At 51.0% G+C, this 24,804-nt stretch overlaps 1 protein-coding gene across 1 annotated transcript in view; it reads right to left on the bottom strand.

Moving 5' to 3' along the window:
* The window catches only part of MED27 (mediator complex subunit 27), a 203,458-nt gene that overhangs the window by 10,265 nt on the left and 168,389 nt on the right, over positions 1 to 24,804 (bottom strand). The window contains 2 exon segments of the mRNA NM_001001644.1: positions 6,812 to 6,853; positions 16,540 to 16,647. Coding sequence (NP_001001644.1) covers positions 6,812 to 6,853; positions 16,540 to 16,647 — 150 coding nt within the window.

Consider the following 24,804-nt stretch of genomic DNA (forward strand, 5'->3'; position numbering starts at 1 on the left):
CAGCGCTAGATGCAAATCCAGGCCTGTCTGGTTCCCAGCCCGTGTCCTCACAGCTGGGGCCACTGCAGAGGCCAGCGGGATGGAGGAGCGTGGTCACTGCCGACAAGCACCTGAGAGAAGCCGAGTGAGTCCCACGTTATGCCTGGGGACTCAGGGAAGTTCACACCAACCCGGTGAGGCAGGTGCTCTCAGGCTGTCTGCCTCACAGATGAGGAGACTGAAGCACGTCAGGCCACACAGGGGCAGCCAGCCCCCCCACCCCCAGCGAAGCTCTGCTGGCGTCATGGGACTGAAGGGGCTGCTCCTCCCTCTGTCGTCTGGAATGACAGCTGCACATCTGCAGCCTGCCTACCCCTCTGCGCTCTGCCTCCAGGTGAAACAGCGGCGGGACGGATGCCAGGCCCTCTGACAGCGCCTCTCCCTTTCCACCTGCGGACCTGGGGCCGCACACACGCCCCACCTCTTTCTTGGGCCTCCTTGCCAAGATGTGAGCGGTTCGTAGCTGCAGATCTGCTCTCCCTCTTCCGGAGTCACGGGACGAGCAGGCCCGGATTTGAAGCGAGGAGGTTAAAGATCGCAGCAGTGGCTCTGCCCCCGCGGAGTTTAAATGTCAGAAAGCCATGAACACGCTGGAAACCTTTCCCGGCTCTTTGTGACTCTGCCCTTTCAGCCAGTCCCCCGACTTCTACGTCCCATTCTCTGAGTCTGCTCCGCCGGAGACCTGCTGGCTATAAAAAGCTCCTTCACCCCAGGACGAGGTGCAGAGAGCCCCCGGGCACTGCGGTAAACGATGGGGACCGGTCGGCAGCCGTGGACCCAGAGCCAGCTGTCCCCAGCCCGCCGCGGCTCCCGCGCCGGGTGAGGAGTCTAATGAGGAAGAAGGACAGGGCTTGTGGACAGTCCCCGTCGCAGACAAAGGCAGGTCCCGCTGCGCCTCACTGGCAGGACGGGCCGTGGCCTCCGAGCCGGCTCTACGCCGGGGGGCAGGCCCAGCCCGAGGAGAATGGCACGGGGCGTGCGTCCATTCTCTTGGCTCCTGACATTATTTTCCAGAAATAAAAGGTGGGGGGGGAGGCTGGGCTCGGGTCTGCGTGCAGGGCCCCCCAACCCCGGCTCTGTCACAGGGAGGGGGCCTGGAAGGACTTTCCGCCTTCCCATCAGGCCTCCTCTGCGGGGCCCACCGCTGCTCCCTGTGGACAGGAAGATGCGCACAATACAGCATTTGTGACCAGAGAACACAGCCGAGAAAGGAGCACGGCTGGGAGAGCTCCCCCGAGGGAGCGAGGCCGGCAGCCCAGGGCCCCGGCTCACAGACGGGACGGACGGTCTTCCGCCTGAGAAACGCCCTCGACCTGGTGCCTGAGGGTCGCCTGTGACCATGTACTTTCCCAAGCACGTGTCCTCCGTTTCAGGTCGAGTCTTTCCGGAGGAGGCTGACAGTGAAGCCTGCCCGGGCTGGGGGGCCGCACTGGGTGTGAGCAGGTGTGTGACGGGCAGAAGGAAATGTTTACTGCTGTGCCCTCGAGCAGCGTCTTCCTGGGAAACACTACGAGCAACATCCATCAGGGCACCTAAACGTTAAGCGGGGAGAAGGAAGAGAGAGAATTCTCCGAAAGAGCTGATGCTCAGAAGCAGAGCTGAGAAATGCTGCCACCTAAGCTTCTGTCCTGGCGTCTAGAGGGTGAAATGGTAAAAGCACCACGCCATCACTGGACCGGGCCTTCGGAGCCGGCAACGGACACAGCCGTCCCGCTGGGCTTTCAGTGCCCGGTCTGGCTGTGGAACGGGGAGGGCTGCCCTCTGCCCCCGGCCCGGCCTGAGACCCACACAACGAAACGAGCCCGGAGCCATCTCTCCCCAGCCCCTCGTCATGAATGTGGGTGAATGTGTGTCCACGGCACACGCGCCTCACCTGCCCCACTGACATCTTCCGCGAGAACAGGACCCACACCCTCTCCACGTGATGATTAGTAGAGAGCTGCTGTATTATTATTACATTTTTGCTTTGGCTTTTTAGGGCCGCACCTGTGGCACATGGAGGTTCCCAGGCTAGGGGTCGAATCGGAGCTGCAGCTGTCAGCCTACCCCACAGCCACAGCAACACGGGATCCGAGCCGCGTCTGCGACCCACACCACAGCTCACAGCAACGCCAGATCCTTAACCCACTGAGCCAGGCCAGGGATTGGACCCATGTCCTCATGGATACTAGTCAGATTCGTTTCCACTACACCACAACGGGAACTCCAGAAAGCTTTACTGATAAAGGAGTCCACTGAACTCTGGACGGCATTATTTTCCAGTACATTCTTAATTTGACAGCAAATAGACAACGTACATTTAGACAGCAGGGAAGAAAGGGGGCTCTGTAATCCACCAGTTCTTACCTGTGCTGGACAAGGAGACGGACCTCAGTGTTAGGCGCCTTTTGTCCTCATCAGAAAGCACTCTCGCCGCTCTCCAAACTGTGCTTCTTTAATCTAGTACAGGTCAGTACCAGAGGTCAAGTCCATTTAGTTAAAAACAGGGGAAGGGAGGGCTGATAAAGGCGCCTCAAAGCCAGACTACAGGCCCTTCACTAGCTGAGATAAGACCCCCAGCTCACCGCTTTCACTGCTTCCACTGTGTTACATAAGCTGCGAGGGGGGACTGGCGGGTGCTCTGAGACCCCCCCCACATTAGCTAACATCGAACTTTAAACACGGCTGCAGTGTGCGTCTGTAGTTTTAAACAAACAGAAAGGGTGCTTGGCAGGTTATTTTTAGGGGCGATGGAATAAAAACACAGCACTGTCTCTCCAAATCTACACTTCCCCAAATCTGTGTTTCACACATTTTACAACTTCCTAATCAACTTTCTGCTTGCGATTGAAATACTTAATACCACACAGGACACTAAAAAAAATATGTGCAAAGGCAAGCCTGGACAAGCCCCTTCCTCTTTGGAGTGAAAACTGGGCCACTGTTAAAACGGCTGTGGGTTATGGGTCTGTGAAGTTCAGGGCCTCCTGAAGTCACTGCCCACCTTCTGTGGAGCCAGGAAGTAACTCGCTGCAGTACCAGAGGACGGTCAGATAAACCAGGTTGAAAAAAACAAAACCACTTTTAATGTTCCTCTCTATGAAAGCGAATCAAGATACAGATAACGAGCAGCGTTCTTTCTCCTCAGAACGCCCTTCAGCAGCTGCTGGGGAAGAAAGACAGGGCCGTTGGCATGGACCAGGGTGTTAGCAATTAAGGCCGAGACTTCAAGCATGCAGAGCAGGTAAAGGCCTTGGGTATGGTCGCCTAGAGAAGAAGACCAAGGTTAAAATGCAGCTGTGTGCACTAAAGCCCACGCAGGACCGCATGTGTCTTTCCTTTAGGCTCTGGACCCGGGGAGGGGGGCTGTTTTCTTCTCTGTGTCTAGGTAGCTTAGAAAACACTATGGTTTTCTTTCTTTCTTTCTTTCCTTCCTTCCTTCCTTTCTTGGCTGTGCTCATGGTGCGTGGAAGTTCCTGGGCCATGGATCAAACCCGTGCCACGAGCAGTGACCCAAGCAGATGCAGTAACAGCGCTGCATCCCTAACCTGCTATGCCACAAGGGAACTCTGATGATTTTCTTCCTTTTCTTTTCTTTCTACACCCCCCCCCCCCCGCTTCCTTTAACGGCCACACTCATGGCACATGGAAGTTCCTGGGCCGGGGACTGAAACTGAGCTGCAGCTGCGACCTACATCACAGCTGCAGCAACGCCAGATCCTGTAACCCCCCACACTGGGCCAGGGGTCGAACCTGCCCTGTTGCAGCAACTCAAGCCACTGCACTTGGATTTTTAATCTATTGTGCCACAGCGGGAACTCCTGAGGGTTTTCTTTTTTAAATCGACGTTAACTTGCGGATGGGTTTTGGATTTACAGACAAGAGGCCAGGACGGCACACACAGTTCCCACATTCCCTCACTCAGCTCCCCCACCGTCAGCGTCTTTCACTGTCAGGCACGTTCATCGCAACTGAGAAAACACTACGGGTCACTAACTATGGATGCAAGTCCAGACTTTATTTGGATTTCACTGTTTTTTCCATTAATATGCTCTTTCTGTTTCAGAATCCAATCCAGAGTAGGGCACTGCATTTATGCGATAAGATCATGACATGTTCATGCTTACACAGGCTCTCAGTGTGTGGTGTTGAGTCTCAGACTCCTCCCCGGCCCTAGACATCTGTCCTTCGCGTCCCCCTTTCACTACAAAGGGGTCCAGGGAACAATGCAAACTGACGTACATTCAACACCATGGCACAATGGAATATCACTCAGCCATGAAAAAGAACGAAATCTTGCCATCTGCAGGAACATGGATGCGACTAGAGAGTCTCGAACTAAGTGAGGTCCGTCAGAAAGAGAAGGACAAACACCACATGATATCACTTAGATGGAGAATCCAAAATAGGGCACAAATGAACCTATCTACAGAACAGAAACAGACTCACAGACACATAGAACAGACCGGTGGTTGCCAAGGGGGAAGGGGGGTGGACTGGGAGTTTGGGGCTGGAGATACAAACTATACATTTAGAATGGATAAGCAGTGAGGTCGTACTGTACAGCACAGGGAACCATATCCAGTCTTTTGGGATAGAACATGATGGAAAAGAATTAAAAAAAAAAAAAGAAGAGGAGTTCCTGCTGTGGCTCAGCGGTAACGAACCTGGCCAGCATCTGTGAGGATGAGGATTTGATCCCTGGCCTCGATCAGTGGGTTAAAAGACCTGGAACTGCCATGAGCTGTGGTGTAGGTCACAGGGTTGGCTTGGACCTGGCGTTGCTGTGGCTGTGGTGTAGGCCGGTGGCTACAGCTCCAATTATACCCTTAGCCTGGGAACTTCCTTATGCTTGATGAGGCCCTAAAAAAAAAAAACCGACAAAAAACAAAAAACAGAATAAAAGAATGTATATACGTGTGTGACTGAGTCACTTTGATGTACAAGAGAAATTAGCATGGCACAATATTATAAATCAACTATACTTTAATTAAAAATAACTCCCCCCCCAACACCCCCCCCCCATTAGAGGGCTGGTCCATTATGCTCCTTTGATGCAAAAGCCCTGTGCTCACTGCTAAATGGCGACGGTGCTTCCTTTTGGGCGATGAAAATGTTTTGGAACCTGACAGAGGCGGTGGTTGTAAAAGTACTAAAAGCCATGGAATTGTCCACTTTAAAAACAGTTAACTTCATGTTAGACAAAATTTCACTTCCATTGGAAAAAACCCCAGCCTCCTCTAGGCTACCTGGCACACCATGGACACAGCTATCACTTCAGTGGGGATAATAGGGCCAGCTTTCAAAGTCGTGTCCCTTCTCCCCAGCAATACCTTCAGTGGTTTCTCACTGAATTGAGAATAAAATCCAAATTCTGCACCAAGACCCAGAGGCACCTGCCAGCCTGGACTCCACTTCACATGCCCACCTCGCTCCCGCCCCACCCGCTGCCTGCTCCCATCACACGGGCTCCCGCCGGTTCTGGACCACCCGAGGCTTCGGGGTGGCTGCGACCAGCGTCCGGGACCTTCTTCCTGCTCCTTCTCCCCTTTCTGTCCCCATTCGAATTCTGCTGCAGAAGGGCCTCCTGTGACTCCCCTGACGCGACGTGAAGAAGGCCTCCCTGCTCTCGACCCCTGTCTCCCAGTAACAAGCTGGAGTTCTCTGATTTATCAGCTTCCTCATGTGCCTTGTTTCCCTGGATTCCCAGGACCCAGCCGAGGGCCTGGCGCAGGGCCAAGGGGCTCGATGAGCAATTGCTGTCGAACGAGAGGGGGCGATGAATGCATTTACAACCAACACCCTGGTCTGCTCTGCGGGAGGGAAGCAGAGAAGCAGGCGGCTGGTGTCCTACAGGGGAGCTGGCCTGGGTGCTGTGGGAGGAACCCTCAGAGGCCCCAGTACTGAGCTGGGCCAGGGAAGGGACCCTTCCACCACTGGGAGCTGGGAAAACGGATTCTCCCCGGTCACACTTCATTTTTTCCCAAACAGTCTTTCTCGAGGAAAGCTAACATCTGGAGAAGACGTCACTGCAGGGAAGAGTGGGGGTGGGGCCGCCTCCCCCCCCCCCATCCCGGAGGCACCTGTGTAGGTCAGAAGGGCTGTGAGAAACTGAGTTTAAAAATGTGAGTTGAGCTTGGAACAACTCACAAGCCTCTGATTTTTTTTCAAGGTATAATTTACATACAGCAAAATTCACCCTCTGTAGGCATACAGTGCTATGGGCTTTGAAACATACAGTTGTGTAATCACCACGATTAAGATGCAGAAGGGCGTTCCCATCGTGGCTCAGCGGTAAGAAACCCGACTGGGATCCACAAGGACAGGGGCTTTGATCCCTGGCCTCGCTCAGTGGGTTAAGGATCCAGTGTTGCCGTGAGCTGTGGTGTGACAGACGTGGCTCGCGGGTGCTGTGGCCGTGGTGCAGGCCGGCAGCCACATCTCTGATTCGACCCCTAGCCTGGGAACGTCTATATGGGGCAGGTGTGGCCCTCAAAAGACAAAAGAAAAAAGACACAGACTATTTCCATCACCCAAATGTGTTCCCTGATACCTCTTTGGGGACAATCTCCTGCCCTCACTCCCAACCCCTGGCAACCACAAATCTGATTTCTCTCCCTAATGTTTTGTCTTTTCCAGAATGCGGCATAAACGGAACCACACAGTGAGCAGCCTTTTGTGCCTGGCTTTTTCCACTTTTTAAAAAGCCTCTCATTTAAGGCTAATGTTCATACGTCGAAGTACTCATGTTGCTCTTAATCTCTCTTGAGGAAGAACAAAAAGTGAAGCTTACCTTCTGGAATACTTGATAGTTGGATTTGGACCATATATCAAGCTGCGGGGGAGGGGGGAGAGAAGAGAACATCAGCATCAATGTGAGAATATTCTGGGCTTCAAGAAATGATGCTCTAACTGCTGCTAAGAGGCTTAGGGAAAAAACAAACAAACAAACAACCACCCCAAAACTATGATTATAAAACAGCAGATCTTGGAGTTGAAAGGATCCTATATGTTGTGCCTTAATTTCTTCTTTACCAACCTGTGGTGATTTAAAGAGATAAAATGAAGGGGTACCAAGAAGTCAACCTGAGGCCCTGGCTGCATCCACGGCCCTGTGCACCGAGCCGCTCCCTCAGTTTCCTCACCTGGAGTCCCACCTCGGGGCTCCCGCTCCACATGCCAAGGTCAGTGCTGCCTCAGGACCTTTGCACCTGCTGTGCTCTCTGCCTGGATTGCTTTCCCACAAGCCCTGGCATGGTTCCTCCCATACTTCCTTCGGTTTAAATGTCACCTTGTCAGAGAGGCATTTCCCAGTCACTTGGTCTAAAATATCATTCCCATGCCTGTTGTCCTGCTTCTTTTTATCCTCTCGAAAGTTAGAAATTTTCCCAGCACTTAAAACTGACCGCAACTTTATTTCTTTTGTGTACACGGTCCTGGCACAGGACCTAGTGTGTCACAGGTGTGGGTGGAGGAAAACAGCTCCCGGGCTGCAGGCATCAGTTCCACGCCAGGCACGTACTCTCCCGCTTACACCCAGAAGCAGCCAAAGTGGCTGGATCCACGAGCAACCTTCCTTCCCAGGGGATGAGTCAGTGGTTCAGGGCCCGACCTGGAGATCTCGCTTGCTGGTGCGCAAAGTTGGCTGGCTTCAGAAGCCTCTGGGGGAATTTTTTGGTTTTTTTAATATACAGATTTCCTGGCCCCTCCCGGAGGATCTGAATTAGGAGCTCTGGAAATCTGTTCATTTGTTCACCCGCTGCAGCAGCGCTCCCCAGGTTAACTGCGATGGCTTGTCAGGGCAGAAACCCTCCACCAGGGAAAACAGGGGTCTGAGATGAAGGCGGGTGGAGTCTGGAGTGAACCCAGTCCAGCCCTCCTCTGGCAACTCCTGGTCCTGCATGTGGCTCCATCAAACCAAAACCACTCTTGCTTCACAGGCTGTATAAGTCAAACCAATGCTTTCCTACCATCTCAAGAGGTTACAACAACAGAGTGCAAAAATAGACTACAGTGTAGGAGAGTGAAGGGCAGTGCAGACTAAAAGAGAGGCTGTCAGTATGTCCCACGGGTGCTAAAAAATCAGTTTCATATACGAGTTCAAGAGCTGAGCAAATGGAAACACCTGGTCAATGGGCCCCTTGGAAGCGGCCTCGGGGGTTGGCCAGCGGTTACGGTGGAAACCTGAGACACGGCTACTTAGGCCCGTAACTGGTGTATTGATCTCGGGGCGCCTGGGAGCACGAGGAGCCATCAGACTCCTCCAGGAAGACAGGCAGCGAAGTGCTGCACTGGACACGGGACAGTTCTGAGTTCTGTTCCAGGCTGTTGGCTTTCTGAAAACAGCCCTCGGGAATGAAAGGTCAGGCTGTGGACAGGCACGCGTTCCGTTCTCCCTGCCTTCCTTCTGTTCATATGCAGAGCGATCGGGGTTCAGGGGTGGCCCCTCTGGCCTCGGCGGGGCTCCTGCGGAGGAGGTCAGTTAGCGGATCCAAGGCCGCGGACAGTAACGCGACAGCTGCGATCGTCCCTTCCCTTGCATCTGTCTGTCCCACCCCAAGAACCAAGTCCTTCCTGGATTTCCACAAGAGTCCCCTCTACTCTGGCTCCAGTGCTCTCCAGAGAGATGGGGTCCACTTTCAGCCTCTGCTCCCCAACGAGGCCAACCGATGGGAGTCCGAATTTAAAAAATCTTCAGGCATTAGATTTTTAATTTGACAGGTTAGTGATGTGCAGGGGAAAAGGGGATGTTTTACCTCCAGAGAACTGAGGGAAGTCTCAAAAGAAACGTGAGCGAATTCCCTGCGTTATCAATCCTGTGGAAGAGAAGCGCCAGGCGGCAGGCACGTGGGAGAGGAGGAGTCCCCCCATCGTGGCCTGAGCGCCAGAGTTCAGCTCTGGGCTTAAAAGACGTAGCCTCTGAAGACGACCCAGACCTTGTGGAGAGAGTGAGAAGGACTCTGTGTGGCTTTTAGTTTCACCAAAGTCACTGCCAAGATGACAGGGAGATGCCAAGGATTCTAAATCTAAATTTTAGGGAAAGTCACATCAGTGTCTGGATTTGGAACCAATACAGTTCTTGTTCCATTTTCAGCCGCCAGCTGTTCCTTCTGAGGCTCTCCACTGTTTACCCTTCCTGCCTGCTCACCTCAAACGCAGGCCGACCACAACACCAACACAGGGCCACGGAAGGAAAAAAAAGGAAGAATCTGCAGTTGTTTTATAATATTGACAGGTAATATTTACTGAGTATATTATCTTTCTTTAAATTTTTATTCATTTGCTTGTGTAAGGCTGCACAAGTGGCATAAGGACGTTCCCAGGCTAAGGGTCGAACTGGAGTTGCAGCTGCCAGCCGACACTACAGCCACACAACATGGGGAGGGATCCGAGCCGTGTCTGTGACCTACACCACAGCTCATGGTCATGCCAGATCCTTAACCCACTGAGAGAGGCCAGGGATCAAACCCACATCCTCATGGATACTAGTTGGGTTTATAACCCGCTGAGCCACAAGGGGAACTCCCTTTTTTTTTTTTTTTTTTTTAATTTTACTTTCTTGGCCACACTCACGGCATGTAGAAGCTCCTGGGCCAGGAGCTGAACTTGCACCACAGCAGTGACCCAAGCCGCCGCAGTGACAATGTGAGATCCTTAACCTGTGGCACCACAAAAAAACTCTAATAGACTGAAAGTTTGTTTTAATTGAAAAGAGAAAACCATATATATATGTGTGTGTGTGTGTGTACACTCACACACACACAACCCTTCAGTATCTGCAAAATATTTTCACAGAAAAATCATCCAGAGAGAAACATGCACAGGTTTAATGAAGAGATGGGCTCTCCAGCCTAACTGTGGCTTCTCAAACCACATTCATTCAAAGGGAGCGTGTTGCTCTTTCTGGAGGTGGTTTAAATTTATTCTTCAGGACCCTAGGGAACAGTTCTGACCATCTGGGATAGAAGGACAGTGGACAATACACTCTAATTTCCAGGCTCACGGGGGGTAAGAGAGGGACCGGATGACAATGGGTTCCCCTTTTGCTGCGAAGGCACAGCAGGTAGTGTGTACTTGATTTTCTGCTAGATTTAGGCCAAAGAAAGCCACTGAAGCGAGCATTCTAGAGTCCGTGCCCTGCTTCTCCTCAGGGCCAGGAAGATTTCAGAAATTCATTTCAGGAGGCTGGGACTGGATCCAAGTGAATATTTATTAGCTGCAGCTTATTTGCTGCAAAGGAGGGCATGGCTACCAATTTTTTGCTGGCTGCAATATTCAAAAAGCAGCATTCTGGAAGCTGCAAACTTTCAGCCCCATGAACGAGACATTATTTGAACTATAGTATCAGGAGAAAGAAAGTAAAGGATCCCTCAGTATTCTGGGCAAGCATTAGAATTCTCTTGAAAGGGAAAAGCTAACCTTAGAGTAATTGTGGCTGAATGTGCAGTCTTGGGAGCAGCCTGTGGGACTCTGGGGGTTGTGGTGAGTGTTTTAGGGGTGGGCACGTGCTCTCTTCCCAGGTAAAATGAAACAAAGCCACAGATGACCCACGGCTTCAGCGCAGAGACACCGGCTCTCAGGTTACACGTCAGGCATCAAAGGTCCTCCGGATGCACAGGAAGAGCTGGTGACGTCAGTGACAGTCAAGTGTGTTCACAAAAAAGAAACATCAGAAAGTCCCCACATCGCAGGCAACAGGATGCTGCCGCCGCCACCGCCACCGCCGGCGCCCAGTGAGGGCGGATACCGTTGACCCACGACCGCGCCCGCGTTACCCTTCGAAAGTTTCCTCACAAATCTCCGAGAGGATGATAAAAGTATTGCCGGTTCACAGATGGGTGGGATGTTCAGCAGCTCGCCAGCATCACGCAGTTGGTGCGGTAGAGAATTCAAAGGAAACGCTGACGCATGGGGCCCCCCGGGGAGGGGCGTACCCTTGCAAGGTTCAAGATGATAAATCCTCTAGGCCTTCTGATGTCACACTCATCACCCCTAAAAGTCCTTTAGCAGCAAGTGAAAATGAGGGCTGCTTATCAGAAAGTGATCAGTTCTTCATTTCCAAAAATAATACAATGACCTATGAATTCTCTAAAATCAACACTTCCAAAGAAGACTCTTAATAAGCCTCACAGAGACTTCAACTTCCAAAGCTTTTATTTGTTAGTAGCTTGATCTCCCAAGGTCACCAGGTGATGGGGGAGAAGGCTCTCGACCAGCAGCGGTGATGAGTTTCTCCATGGTCTCCCAAGTCTCCAAAACCCCAAACTTGTATTTGGTCACCTGCTTAAGCCTGCCCACCCTCCCCTGGAGAATAAGAAAGTGAACAAGTTTTATGAGTCTGTTATTCTTCAACTTTTCACTTTCAATCAGGACATACATTTGTTACTAAAAAACTGCTGAAAGCACAATTTCGGGGCATCCTCTGCATATGAATTAAACCGGATCCCCCTTCCCCAGCTCTCACCCCCCGCCCCCCCCCCCCCCGGCCAAGTAACAAGAGGCCATTTTTCTGAAGGTCGTCTGAACAATTTCAAAGGCTATAACAAATCAAAATGTTCCCTGCATCTAATATCAAACGGGGCTGATGCCAACACTTATTAGAGAAATCAGATTCGCGCTTCCCCAACCCCCTCGACCCACACACACTCACACACACGTCCAACTTTGAAGTGGGAAGAATGCAGGGATCAGAAATTACCCTGGAGACGGCGCTGCCCGTCTTTGAAGGTTCCCTTTGATGCCACCATTTCTTTTCCTCGCCTGTGCTGGGAGGCTAAAAGCCGCCTTTTTTATTGATATGGGGTAATTAATGAAGCTATAGCATTAACATAACCTAAATCCCTGAATAAGATAAATTCAACCGAGACACTCATTTTTGCAGCTAAGTCTGCTTGGTCTAAAGTTAGGACACTGGCCAGGTATTCGACTTAGATCTGCCTTTTAACATGCTGAGTCACGGCTCTTTGCTCCTCTCTGCTTACAAGGAACAGGTCGGTAAGTCTTACCAGCATGTTTCTATTTTATTAGATACTGGTGCTTGGCATCAAAAAACGTGCATCCCAGGGAGGGAGACAGGGTGACTGGGCCGGTGGTGCTGGCGAGGACAAAGTGACAGAGAGCCTTGCTGGCTGGGATCCTAGTGGAGGAAAACCTGCCAGGGCTGGGAAATGGGGGCTGCTGTGGGGCCCCTATTGCTGCGCTAGGGGCAGTAAGTAAACCTTTCAGACCCTGGTTAAGCCCAGGCGAGTCTTTCCAAGCCACACCCCCTGTATTGGGGCCCCTCGAGGCAGCAGCGACTCCTTCCCCAACCACAGGCAGTGCTTAGGCGCCAACTCTGCAAATGCAGGGCTGCACTTTCACAACCGCAAAGGTGACGAGGCAGGTGACGATTCGTTCTCGCAGACCACACCTCAAGCTCCAATGGCTCCTTCCAAATGCTGCATTTTATCTGGGCTGTGCCAGACGGTACAACACATTAGCTGCACTGATGCTTAGATGCATATAAATACCTAAGTTCACAGACGCAAGCATCAGTACTAAAAATAGAACACTAATAACGTCTGCATGTCTTTATTTTTATCATTTGTAAAGTACTCTGAAAAAGGGGCTAATCAAATTGGCTGGAATTAGATTCCGGGCGGAGCAGTCGCTTGAGAGCTTCTCTGCCAAATGTGGCTAACGGGCCTTTAAATAACAAGTGGACTCCATCCTCTCGAGCTGGCTCTTCCTACTTTGAGGGTCCCTGCTTATCTCTGGGGCCGATGGACGCAGGTGTAAAGGAGGCAGGAGGACTCATGGCATTTGTGACACGAGTCGGGAGAATTCACCTTCCCAGACACACACTCATTTTCCCTCTGGTGACCAGAGAACCCACCAGGTTAGGAGAACTACGACCCATGTGCACACGTGTCTCCTTCACTCCCTGCTGCTTCCCTTAGACCCCGCCTCCGATTTCTGACTCTCGACGCTTCCACCCCAGCTAGAGCATTTCACAGCCCAGGAGGCTCCTTCGTCGCCCTGCCCCCATTACTGCGGAATAACACCCTGTATCAGGCCCCGAGGTATGACCCGGTGATGGGGGGATTCTTGGGACCACCTTGGCCCTCAAGGAGCTTCTGGCAGATGGAGGCTGGAAATCTGGCTTGGAGGCTGACTGTGGGCATTCTGGGTCTTAGTTTCCTTCCTAGGCCCAACAGTGGTAGCCAGGATTGATAATCACTAGAGGCAGAGTTTGCTTTAGCATGGGGTATACCAGTATTTTTATTAATTGCAAGACAGAGACGTCAACAAATAATCAGGATGGGAGTTCCCGTTGTGGCTCAGTGGTCAACGAACCTGACTAGGAACCGTGAGGTTGCGGGTTCGATCACTGGCCTCGCTCAGTGGGTTAAGAATCTGGTGTTGCCATGAGCTATGGTGTAGGCTGCAGATGCAGCTCAGATCCTGCATTGCTGTGGCCGTGGAGCAGGCCGGAGGCTACAGCTCCGATTCTACCCCTAGCCTGGGAGCTTCCACATGCCATGGGTGCAGCCCGAAAAAGACTAAAGACAAAAGGAAAAAAAACCCCCAAAATGAAAAACAACAAATAATCAGGATGGACTAATTCTAGTTCTAGAAAAAAACTAGCCAAAGTGCTGCGGATGTATGAGCAACGTGCTGGGAGCAGGCCTGCCACCTCCAGAGCCCGTGCCCACAGAAGAGGCCCCTGGGAAAACGGGGACAGGGTGAGAAGCAGGAGGGCATACAGCCAGTGTAAAAGGACAAGTACGTTTGTCAGGGGGACAGGAGGAGCGGGCAGCCTAGGTCAAGGGCACAGAGCAGGTGCAAGTGCATGAAAGAATGCGGCACATTCTGGGGGCCACAAGTAGCACAAAAGGCTAGAACATAAGATGAAATGTGTGCAGTGACGATGGTGGGTGAGGTCAGAAAGGTGGGCGGGGGCCAGACCACTAGGCATTTCTAGGCCTTGCGAAGGGGGTTTGGAGCTTATCCTATAAGCCACAATCTTCAGAAGAACGTTTTGCCAAACGCCAGTGTCACAATATGCTTCAAGAATAAAGGAAGGAAAAAAAAAAAAACGGTCAAACGAGTTAGCAAAAGACTGCCTACTATAAGGCACACGGGCAAACTGAAGTCCGAAGGATTTCTCCAGTAAAGAAACCCGGTGTTTCTCCAGCTTTTTTGACCATCAACTGCTTTGTGTGTAACATCTACCAGCATCCCACTTTCCTGCTCTGGGCAACGGGGAGGTGGCAGAAAGCACCATCGGGCCCTCGGTGTGTGTTTCGGAAGACAGCTCTGGAGGCCAGACTGCAACGAGGCCTGGAGACAGGAGGTGGGCAGCTCCTGGGCGGAGAGTAACCGGACGAGAAGAGGAGTGGAGACGTCGGGAGGAAGGAGCGGGCCCGCCGGAGGGCTAAAGAGGGAGACGGGCCCGGGTCCCAGAGGAGACCGCGCGGAGGGAGCAGAAGGGAGCCTGAGCAGGCAGGTGGTACCGCCCTCCCGGGTAAGGGCCAGCAGAGGGAAGCTGAGGCTGGTTTTGTGCACCTGGGGAGGTCTGGCCTCGACACAGAGCAGGAGTGGTCCCTGGGGGGGTGACGGGGAAGCCATGAGGATGGCCGCGGGGCATGAGCAGCGGGGGGGCGGGGAAGAGAACCCCGGGGGTCTGGGAGTCGAGGGGTAGATGCGAGGAAAGGAAGCTTCTGCAGCAGCTGGGGAGGCGTGACCAGAGAGCGATTCTGCACGCACCCTCGTGAAACCACCTCCTACCTCCCTGTCCTAAGTGCGGAAGAAGAACAGTACTAGCCTTCACGTGTTTCGCTCTGACTTGGAGGCGAGGTGCGAGTACTGCCCTGGACACTTCCAGTTTAGGGCAGCCCTCGCGGGCAAGAGCACGGAGGGCTTCCCATGAAACGATGCAGCCGTGGAAAGAGCTCACGTCTTTTCAACTGCAGTGTGCAGTGCGCGTCACGACCGCTGTGTAAATACAACGCGTAAATACAACGTGAAAGGTGCCCTGCAGAGGGCAAAAGCCCTGCTCCTTGGACCTAAGTTCAGACGATGCCTCACCTGCCTCCTGAATCTGGTCCCGTTTACGGCCCGGTGGGTATTATTGCCGAGCTTTGCTGTATTTATTCTTTATCTCCCCGAGTCACGAGCAAGTCCCTGGAGAGCAAGGGCTGGGTCTTCCCTCCACCTCTGACTATAAAGCTGTCCATCCTGAACAGAGGCGACAAGAGCCAGGTCTCTAAATGGCCCCTGACGCGGGGTCCAGGGTATCCCCTGCCCAGCGGGGCTTCTGCTGCTGTGAGGTGGTTTGGAGCTCCCCGTTTAGAACCACCATCCGAGTTTGTGACACACGTACAACACGTCACACCCACCCCAATTATCTGCTTTACTCTCCACACGTGCTCCAAAGACACTTTGGCGTTTCCAAAAAGAAACAGGAAATTCCCTCCAGGAACGCCTTGCTAGCGGCGGGGAGATTCACGAGAGCTCGGCCGCGCCCTGGGAGTGAAAGCGGCTCCCCACGCGGACGACCCTCCAGTGGGACGTGCACACACTGGGCTCCGTGTTCCCAGCACAAACCTCGTCGCTTTGCGGGCACACCTCTTACACACACCGCTAGGAGCCGAGCTGCGTCTGCTCCCTGTTTGTGAAGAGCATTCTATCCTCACTGTAACGTGGCCGTTGGGCAGGAAGTGCTGGAACCAACGAACTTTTAAGTTTTCATGGCATTTATCAAGAGAAGGGAAAGCTCCAGGGAGAGGGGAAGACGGAGGCTTAGTGCCAGGAAGTGACCAGGGTGGATGTGGGTGGGTGTCCCTGGCAGAATGTTCGTTACACTCTGGAAGCAAACACAAATGAAGGCTGTCAGCTCCCATCAGCATCCTCTGCGGCTCTCTCTGGGGCCAGATGGAGCCCGTGCCGTCAAGAGCAATTGGGGTTCACATGGGTGAACTTCCCATGAAACAATTCAGCCGTGGAAATAACCCATCTATTTTCACCTGCAGTATTCACGGTGAGCCGCCATGGAGCAGCCACTTCCGGGGCTCCTGCTGGTTTCACGGAAAAACATCAGGTTGTGTGTCAAACTAACTCCCGTTTTCCGCGTGGTTCTAGGAAGAGCAGAATGCTGAACCCTGGGCTATGGATGTGCTGCCCGACTAGGCCGAAAAAAAAAAAAAAAAAAAGAAAAGAAAAGAAAAAGGAAAGAAATCCATTTCCTCAGAAGACACGTTTAATGAGGCAACTGGGGTCTAAGGTGATACATTAGAAATTCAACTAAGGGCATCAGGATTAAAAGAAAAAGCAGAGGCTTGATGAAAAATGCAAGGGGAGAGAGAGGACTGCTTTTGATTTTTTTGGGAAAGTGTTCAGCTTCCTACTGATAAGTCTACGCTTGTGGATCATTTGGGCTGTGATTCCTGGTGTTTAATGTCCTTCATCTGGGACTTTGCCACATCGGTTCCGGGATTCAGAAAACAGGGGAAAGCAGAGCGGAGGCCCGGGAAGGCTCACCTTGCCGTCCTCGGTGTAGACGTTTTCGTTGTACCCCTTCACTATCGTGCGGTCGATGAACAGGCTCCGCATGACCACGATCACTTTCAGCACCTTCCCCAAGGTCACCTGTCAAAACACACGCAGGCAAAGCTGAAGGCTCGCGTCACAGGAGCGGGCACGACCGAAGGCATTTAGGACGGGGGCGGGGGGGGACCCCGTTCGTCCACCTACCCTGAGTTTACTTCTAATTTCGCCTCGTAAACTCTCGGGAGAAGTGCCAAACGTTTACTTCCCCTTTCTTGTTTTCCGCCTCGAGATCCCCTCCTTCAAAAGCCCTCCCATGACTCCAGCCTCCCACGAGTCAGTGAGCACGTTTGTTTTCTTCTGATTTCTCGACCCTACGAGCGCTCGTGGAACAGGTAGAGAGATTAAAGCAGGCATCGAAGACTCCCCGGTTGAACGATCTATTTTTAATAGCTGGTAAAAAGTGGAGACGCTCTGAAGGTAAAGGAAAAGCAGCTGCATTTCCTTTCTGAAAAGGAACATGATCCTGTAAATACATTTAAGTGCTTTGACTCTCTTGGGACCTAATCGCACGTGAGGGATTAAAAAAAACCCCCCAAACACCTAAAAAAAAGGTGCCGTTTCATTGATGTGAGGGCGGCGGGGGGGGGCGGGGGGGAGATAACCGGCTGTGCTTGAGGAACAGGCTCAGCCCTAGGGATAGAAGGAGCACCTTCCTTTCTTTTAGGGGCTCACATAACCCTCCGATACTTTCCTTTCACTTCCTAGATGAGACCCTAAAGGCGGCCCAGCCCAGGGCCCACTGTCCAGGTTGTTCCACGAGGCTCTGGCCTCACAGGGGTGGCCCAAAGGAGCCCTGCTGGGCTAAGCAGCAATCCCGAGCCTGCACATCCAACGGGAGGCCGTTTTGGGGGCTGCCGCCTTCAGCCATTCTTTCCTTATTCTCTCCCCATTCCTTGCAGTTTTTAACCTACTGTCCCCCAACGCCAGCGGTCCTCTCTCCTTGCTTAGTCCTGGATGTAGTGAACTTTACTAGCATCTGGTTCCCAGTAACGTCTAGTGCTGAGTTTGTCTATTTCTGTATGCCCCCAATGGTGCAGAATATAAACAGGGGAAGCAAACGATATGACAGTTATTTGCATCTACGAGAGTGTTACTAAAAGCATCGCACGTCTGGATGGGTACTTTTAAATGCTGCTACGCCAGGTACTGTTTAATGGGTCGTTTCTATGTCTTAATAGAAATCACTATTTAAGGATGCCAGTAAACCACCGAGGTAGGAAGGGAAACTCTGCCTCTAGTTCGGTCTTGGAAGGAAGGGGGGGAAGGAAAGGAAGCCAGTTACAGTTCTGTAGTCTTGGGCCCTGAATTAACAGCCGCGCTGGGCCGTGGTGAGGCTCTGACATACCTCCACCAACGGGGCCATATTTAACTCTCTTTGCTAAAAAGAACAGGCAACTAAGCAATTGTTTCCGCAAAGAAACAAAAATCTAGCGGATGTTGATACATTCTTAGCAATTTCTCAGGCTTCTTAAAATGAAATTCAGGAAGGAAAAAAAAAACACACAAAGATATTAGAAATGTTACACGTATTTTATGTTTTTAATAGTGAGTTTCTATATTTTGTTTATTTATTTTCTAATGGCCACACCCGAGGCACATGGAAGTTCCCAGCCTAGGGATCGAATCTGAGCCACACTGCAGCAGTGGTGGATCCTTTAACCTGGGCTGGGGACTGAACCCACACCTCCACAGCAACCCAAGCTGCTGCAGTTGGATTCTTCACCTCTGTGCCACAGAGGGAACGCCCTGAATGTTAGTATTTTAGTCAACGAATAGTAAAAAAGTTAACAAATGCTTATTACGGAACAATCTAAAATTAGACAAGAGGGGAAGAAAGCAACTGTTCATAGCTCTGCCATCGGAAGACATGATAATGTCATTATTAACCTCTGCGGGTGCTTCCTTTTCATCTTTTTACTGTCAAAGATTTGCAGCTTTTGAATTTTTCCATGTGTTTATAACAGAAACTAAATATATAATTTTAAATCAAAAATTAAAAAAAAATTTGACATAATAAGTATGGTTCCATTTTGCTGTGCGGTCTTCGAAAATGGCATTACATGTGGCTGGCATTCTGTATAATAGAATATCTAGTCCACCGAGTGGACACGCGACCGGCGTCCTTCTGAGTGGACATCCTATAATCCCTTTAACCGGTCTCCCACTGCTGAACATTAGTCGCTCCCAAGTTTTCCCTCATATTAACATGACTGCCATGTACACTTTTGTTCACCAAGCTTTTGCTGCATTTGGGATTATTTCCCGAGGACAGATTTGTAGAAATATAATTACGGGCAACCAGCACAAATATTTTAAGGCTTTTGATACAATCTACCAAGGGCTAGCTAGCCACGAGGGTTAGGCCACCCAGGAAGGTAAGGAGACTCTTATCAGCAGTCTGCTCCTATCAGCAAAGGATGCTATTGAATCAAAACAAAACAAAACGAAATCCACCCCTTCCCAGAAGTACTGAACTTAATTACTTTCTTTAAACCTTTCATTACGGGAGACTTAAAAACACATGTACACAAGTAAAGGAAATAGCATAAAGAACCTCCACGGACCCATCCCAGCGTAAACAACGACAGCTCTTGCTTAGTAGATCTCTGTTCTACCCACACCCTCACCTATTTTTCCCTTCCTGTTTTATTTTGACACAAATAACTGCCATTTCCATCTGTATCTCAAAAAGATAAGGGCTCACATAACCATGCTACCACCCAATACCTAAAATAACAATAGGAATTCTCTAGTATTATCAAACCTGCAGTTCAGTCAGTGTTCAAAATTCCAACAGTCTCATAAATGCCACATTTTTTGGGGTCTTTTTTTTGGCCGCCCCATGGCATATGGGGTTCCCAGGCCAGGGATCAAACCTGCATCCCAGTGCCCCCGAGATGGCACTGATCCTGCTGCGCCACGGCAAGAACGCCATATAAACACCACATGTAAAAAGTCTGCTGTAGGAGTTCCCGTCGTGGCGCAGTGGTTAATGAATCCCACTAGGAACCATGAGGTGGCAGGTTCGATCCCTGGCCTTGCTCAGTGGGTTAAGGATCCAGCGTTGCCGTGAGCTGTGGTGCAGGTTGCAGATGCAGCTCGGATCCCGCATTGCTATGGCTCTGGCGTAGACCAGTGGCTACAGCTCCGGTTGGACCCCTAGCCTGGGAACCTCCATATGCCGTGGGAGCGGCCCTAGAAAAGGCAAAAAGACAAAAAAACCCAAAAAACTCTGCTGTAGGAGGATTAGGATGGCGGAATAGAAGGACTGGAGCTCAACTTCTCTCCTAAAAACAACAAAATTCACGACTAAAGACTGAGCAATCACCACCTTAAGATACCCTACTCCAGAAGAAAAAGAGGAGGCCACCTCAAGAGGTAGGAGGGGCGATTTCGCAGTGTAAACAACCCCATACCTCCCGGGTGGGAAGCTCCACAGACTGAAAACTAACTGGTTCACGGAGACTCACCTACAGGAGTGAGATTTCTGAGCCCCACATTGAACCCTCACGTGCAGGGATCTGGCAATGGGACCAAGAGCCCCTGGAGCATCTGGCATTGAAGGCCAGTGGGGCTTGTGCGCAGGACTCCACAGGACTGGGGGAAAGGGAGACCCCATTCTTAAAAGGCGCACACGGACTGTCACGTGCACTGGGTCCCAGGGCAGAGTGAGGTCTCCATAGGAATCTGGGTCAAACCTACTGCAGTTCTTGGAGGACATCCTGGGAAAACAGGGGTGAACGTGGCTTGTTGTGAGGGAAGGACATTGAAATCAAGCAAAGCTCTCAGGAATATTCAGCAGCTGCCTTTCTCTGGAGGTGGCCATTCTGGGAAAACCTGGCCCCACCCTTCAGTCAGCCTGAGAAGCCCCAGGGCAAACAACAACCCAGGTGGCATCACAGCCCCGCCCCTCAGTAAACATCTGCCTAAAGACCCCCCAGGCACACAGCTGCCTCTGATCCCATCCACAGACTAAGCCCCACCCCCCAGAGGGATGAGAATCAGCTCCACCTACCAGTGGGCGGGCATCAGACCCTCCCATCAGGAAGCCTACAGCAAGCCCCCATACCAACTTCAGCCACAAGGGGGGCAGACACCAGAAGGAAGAGACGCTACAACTCTATTATCTGTAAAAAGGTCACCACGCCAAAAACCTATAAAAATGAAAAGACAGAGAACTATAACTCAGATGAGGGAGAAAGGAAAAACCCCAGAAAATCAGCTAAGTGATCAGGAGATTCTCAGCATCCAGGAAAAAGACTTTAGACTGTCGATGCTGAAGATAATGCAAGACATTGGAAATAAACTGGAGGCAAAGATGGATAACTTACAGGAAACACTGACCAAAGAGATACAAGATATAAAACTTAAACAAGAAGAGATGCAAAATACAATAACTGAAATAAATTCACTAGAAGCAGCAAACAGCAGAATACAGGAGGCAGAAGAACAAATAAGCGAGGTGGAGGACAGATTAGTGGAAATTATGGATGCGGAACAGAAAAGAGAAAAAAGATTGAAAAGAAATGAAGAGAGTCTCAGAGAACTCTGGGACAACGTTAATTGTACCAACATCCGCAACATCTGTATTACAGGAGCGCCAGAAGGAGAAGAGAGACAGAAGGGGACAGAAAAACTATTCCAAGAGATAATAGCCGAAAACTTGCCTCACATGGGAGAGGAACCACTCACTCAAATCCAGGAAGCACAACGAGTACCATATAAAATAAACCCAAGGAGGAATACACCGAGACACATATTAATCAAACTGACCAAAATTAAAGACAAAGAGAAAATCCTGAAAGCAGCTAGGGAAAAGAAACAAGTCACATACAAGGGAACCCTGATAAGGTTATCGGCAGATTTTTCAGCAGAAACTCTGCAGGCCAGAAGGGAGTGGCATGATATACTTAACGTGAGGAAAGGAAAAAACCTCCAACCAAAATGACTTCACCCAGCAAGGCTCTCATTCAGATTTGAAGGAGAAAGCAAAACCTTCACAGATAAGCAAAAGCTGAGACAATTCAGCAACACTAAACCAGCTTTACAACAAATACTAAAGGAACTTCTCTAGGCAGGAAAGAAAAGACAGCAACAGGAAACAAAAATTCCACACATGACAAGGCTCACCAATAAAGGTATATTTACAGTAAAGATACGAAATCATCCATGCACAATTACACCACCAAAATCAGAAACCATGAGAAGAGGTGGATACAAATGCAGGACACTGGAGATGAACTTGCCATTAAGAGAACAACAACTTAAAACAATCTCATATACATATAGACTCTTACATCAAAACTTCAGAATAACTGCAAACCAAAAATCTACAATTGATACGCAAACAAGGAATCTCTGGAGAAGAAATATATCTCATAGTAAATAAGTGCATAATCCACCATGAAGGGGGTCATTTGACATCATTTCTGGAATGCTGAAGTCTTCTTACATCTGATTCTGATTTCCTCTCCATCAAAGAGTTTATGATAATTATAATTAAATAATGCAACTGTACAATAACAATAAAAAAAAAGTCTGCTGTATAAGGACCTGAACATGGCCCACACAATGTGACCGGCTGACACGTGTCCTAAGTCTCGTGTCCTAAACTAAGTGTATTCTTTTCTCTGTCCCCGCCCCCCATCTTAGTTGAAGAAACTGGGTCATTTTTTCTAGAGTTTTCCGCAGCCTGGATCGTGCTGCTGGCGTCCTCCTGGTGTACTTTACATACTCCTCCTTCTCTGTACATCCCGTAAATTGGTAATTAGATGAGACTTGGGCTTGATGTCTTGTTGGCAAGACTGCTTCGTGGGCAGCGTCACAGTTTGCCAAGGGGAGGCACGTGAGGTCAAGCGTCTCAGGGTGTGATGCTGGGAGCTGCTGACCCACTAAGTGCACCAGGGGTTACAGACGGTCAGGCTCCAGTGTGATCATCCAGCCTTCATTTATCAGCTGGAACACTTCTATAAAGAAAAACTCCCCCATCTACTAATTGGTTACCCAGTGGTAGAGTTTATTATGTAGGGAAGACAGGACAAATGCTCGAGTCTTTCCCTGCAGCTACCAGGTTTCAAACCACACACTGCTTCATTAGTTTTCTTCCCATGTGGATGGCTTAGATTTTTTCCCTTAACATTATTATAAACTCAAGGAGTTAAACATATTTGATATAATTTTATCTATCACATTCCTCTTCTAATTGAGGCTCAAACTGCTCTGCTGGTGGCTAGTGGGCATCTTTTTTGAGGTTGAACCCTTTGGTCATAACTCTGCTATCTGTGATGGCTTCCCTGCTATCTGGTATGTGACACGCCAGGCTTGTCCTGCACAAGCCCCATCTGAGGTCATGAATCAGCCACCTCCCTCAAGCAGCTCTGGTTCTTTTCAGTGGGAAATGGTATTTCAAGCGCTCACCAGGGCAAAAGGGGTAGAGAATTTTGGATAGATTTACTTTGCAGTCATATTGCCCACCCACCCCCGCCATCCTTTCCACCCTCCCCCCACCTCACTCCATCATACCACCCCCCAACCCCTCGTGCCAGCGTTGTTGCTCTGCAGCCCTGGGATCGGCTGACGACCACACCTGTCCTCGTGCGCTGTGGCTTCACAGACGTGCACCCCTACTGGGGAAGGTGCCCTGGTGGGGAGGCTCACCAAGAGAATCCCGATGGCTCCTGTCTCTTCTGGGCAGCAGCAGTTTATGCAAAATCGGTGCTGTGAAGTCTTGCTTTGCTTTGCTTTTATTATCTTTTAAACCCGCCAAACTCCATGAAGCTTGATAGATCTTATTTTCTACGGAGCCAGAGAGGACCCAGGTACTCAACTAGGTGGACTATGCATAGCTTTAAGGCTTTCTGAATTTTAAACGTGGTCATAACAAAACTACATACACAGCTGTGAAGCTCATTAACATTTCAAGGCTCTGAAATCAGGCGCACTTGGCATTGGGTCTCAGCTCTGCCAGCCGGAGAGCTTGGCCCGTCTGCCTTCTCTGAACATCAGTTTCCTCCATCTAAGGGAGATACTGACAGCGTGCCTCAGAATGACCGGGAGGCGTCCAGGAGACAATGCACTGATAAGGGGTGCGGCGGGGGGCTGGCACAGGGTCAGTTATTACTACTTGCTACATGGCCCAAACCCTTGTCCGGACTTGGCAAAGGCAACATGATCTGAAGCCACTTAACATCAAACGGCTGCTGCCTCCAGTCCAGTGAAACTGCTGCTTATGCTAATTTGCCCTTCTGCCGTCACGCCTAGCTAAAGGGTTGCTGCAGAGAGTGGGGGACAGCTGTGCAGGTCCTGAGGTGTGAACAAAAATGTGCTCCTCTTGAATGGCTGCTGAGAGTCTGTAAGCCTGAGACGCAGGCGGTCTGGGGGGACGGCACGAAGCTGCCACGTGGCTGACCTCACTGACTCCCGAAGAAGGCCATTTAGCGTGAAGTCCGGTGCACAGGGACTCTGTGCCACACCTGCCACTTACAGGCAGTGGCCAAGGGCAAGTCAAACCACTTCTTGTGCCTGTTCACTCAGGTGCAAAATGCGGAGGGGCCCGCAGAGGAAATGACACGCGGCGATCCACTGGATGTGCCTGGCCGGCGCGCAGCACGCGACTCAGTGGCCGTGAGCCTCGTTCTCCTGAGAGGTGGTGCCGCAGAGGGTCCTACAAGCCCTTCAAGTCCTGCCCTCGAGAGGAGCCTCATGCGTCTCTCCAGCGTTCCTTCCAGCCCACAGGTCACTTTATAACGATTCCGGCTCTCGTGTACCTGGGCGGTGCCGGTTTCTAACCTATCTGGATGCACCAGGCTGCAAGGACCGTGGCATCTGGTAGACTCACACGGCAGTGCACCAAAGACTGGCCAACAGACGCTGGGCTACAGACGAGCCAACGCTGGCCGGTCAGAGGCACAACTCCCAGGGATGTGGTTACAGGTCGGTGCTTAGCAACTGCTATGGGATCCCACAAATAAAGCTAATGCCATCTGGTAATGAAGCGGGCTCGCTGTTGCCACGGTAACACTTCTTCCCTACTGAGGAGTGTGCTCACTGCTCCTCCTGCGTCTGTCCCCAGAGTGTTCAAATGGCAAGTTGGCAAGAGTCAGGGGAGCACTGTGCTCCCTCAACAGGAACCGGGGAGCGCCTGGGAAAGAGGCTACTGGTGGGGCCACCCAGCCGCCAGGCCAGCCGTCACCCTTC

Source organism: Sus scrofa, chromosome 1, assembly GCF_000003025.6.
Source record: "Sus scrofa isolate TJ Tabasco breed Duroc chromosome 1, Sscrofa11.1, whole genome shotgun sequence".
In the NCBI taxonomy this organism is placed as follows: Eukaryota; Metazoa; Chordata; class Mammalia; order Artiodactyla; family Suidae; genus Sus; species Sus scrofa.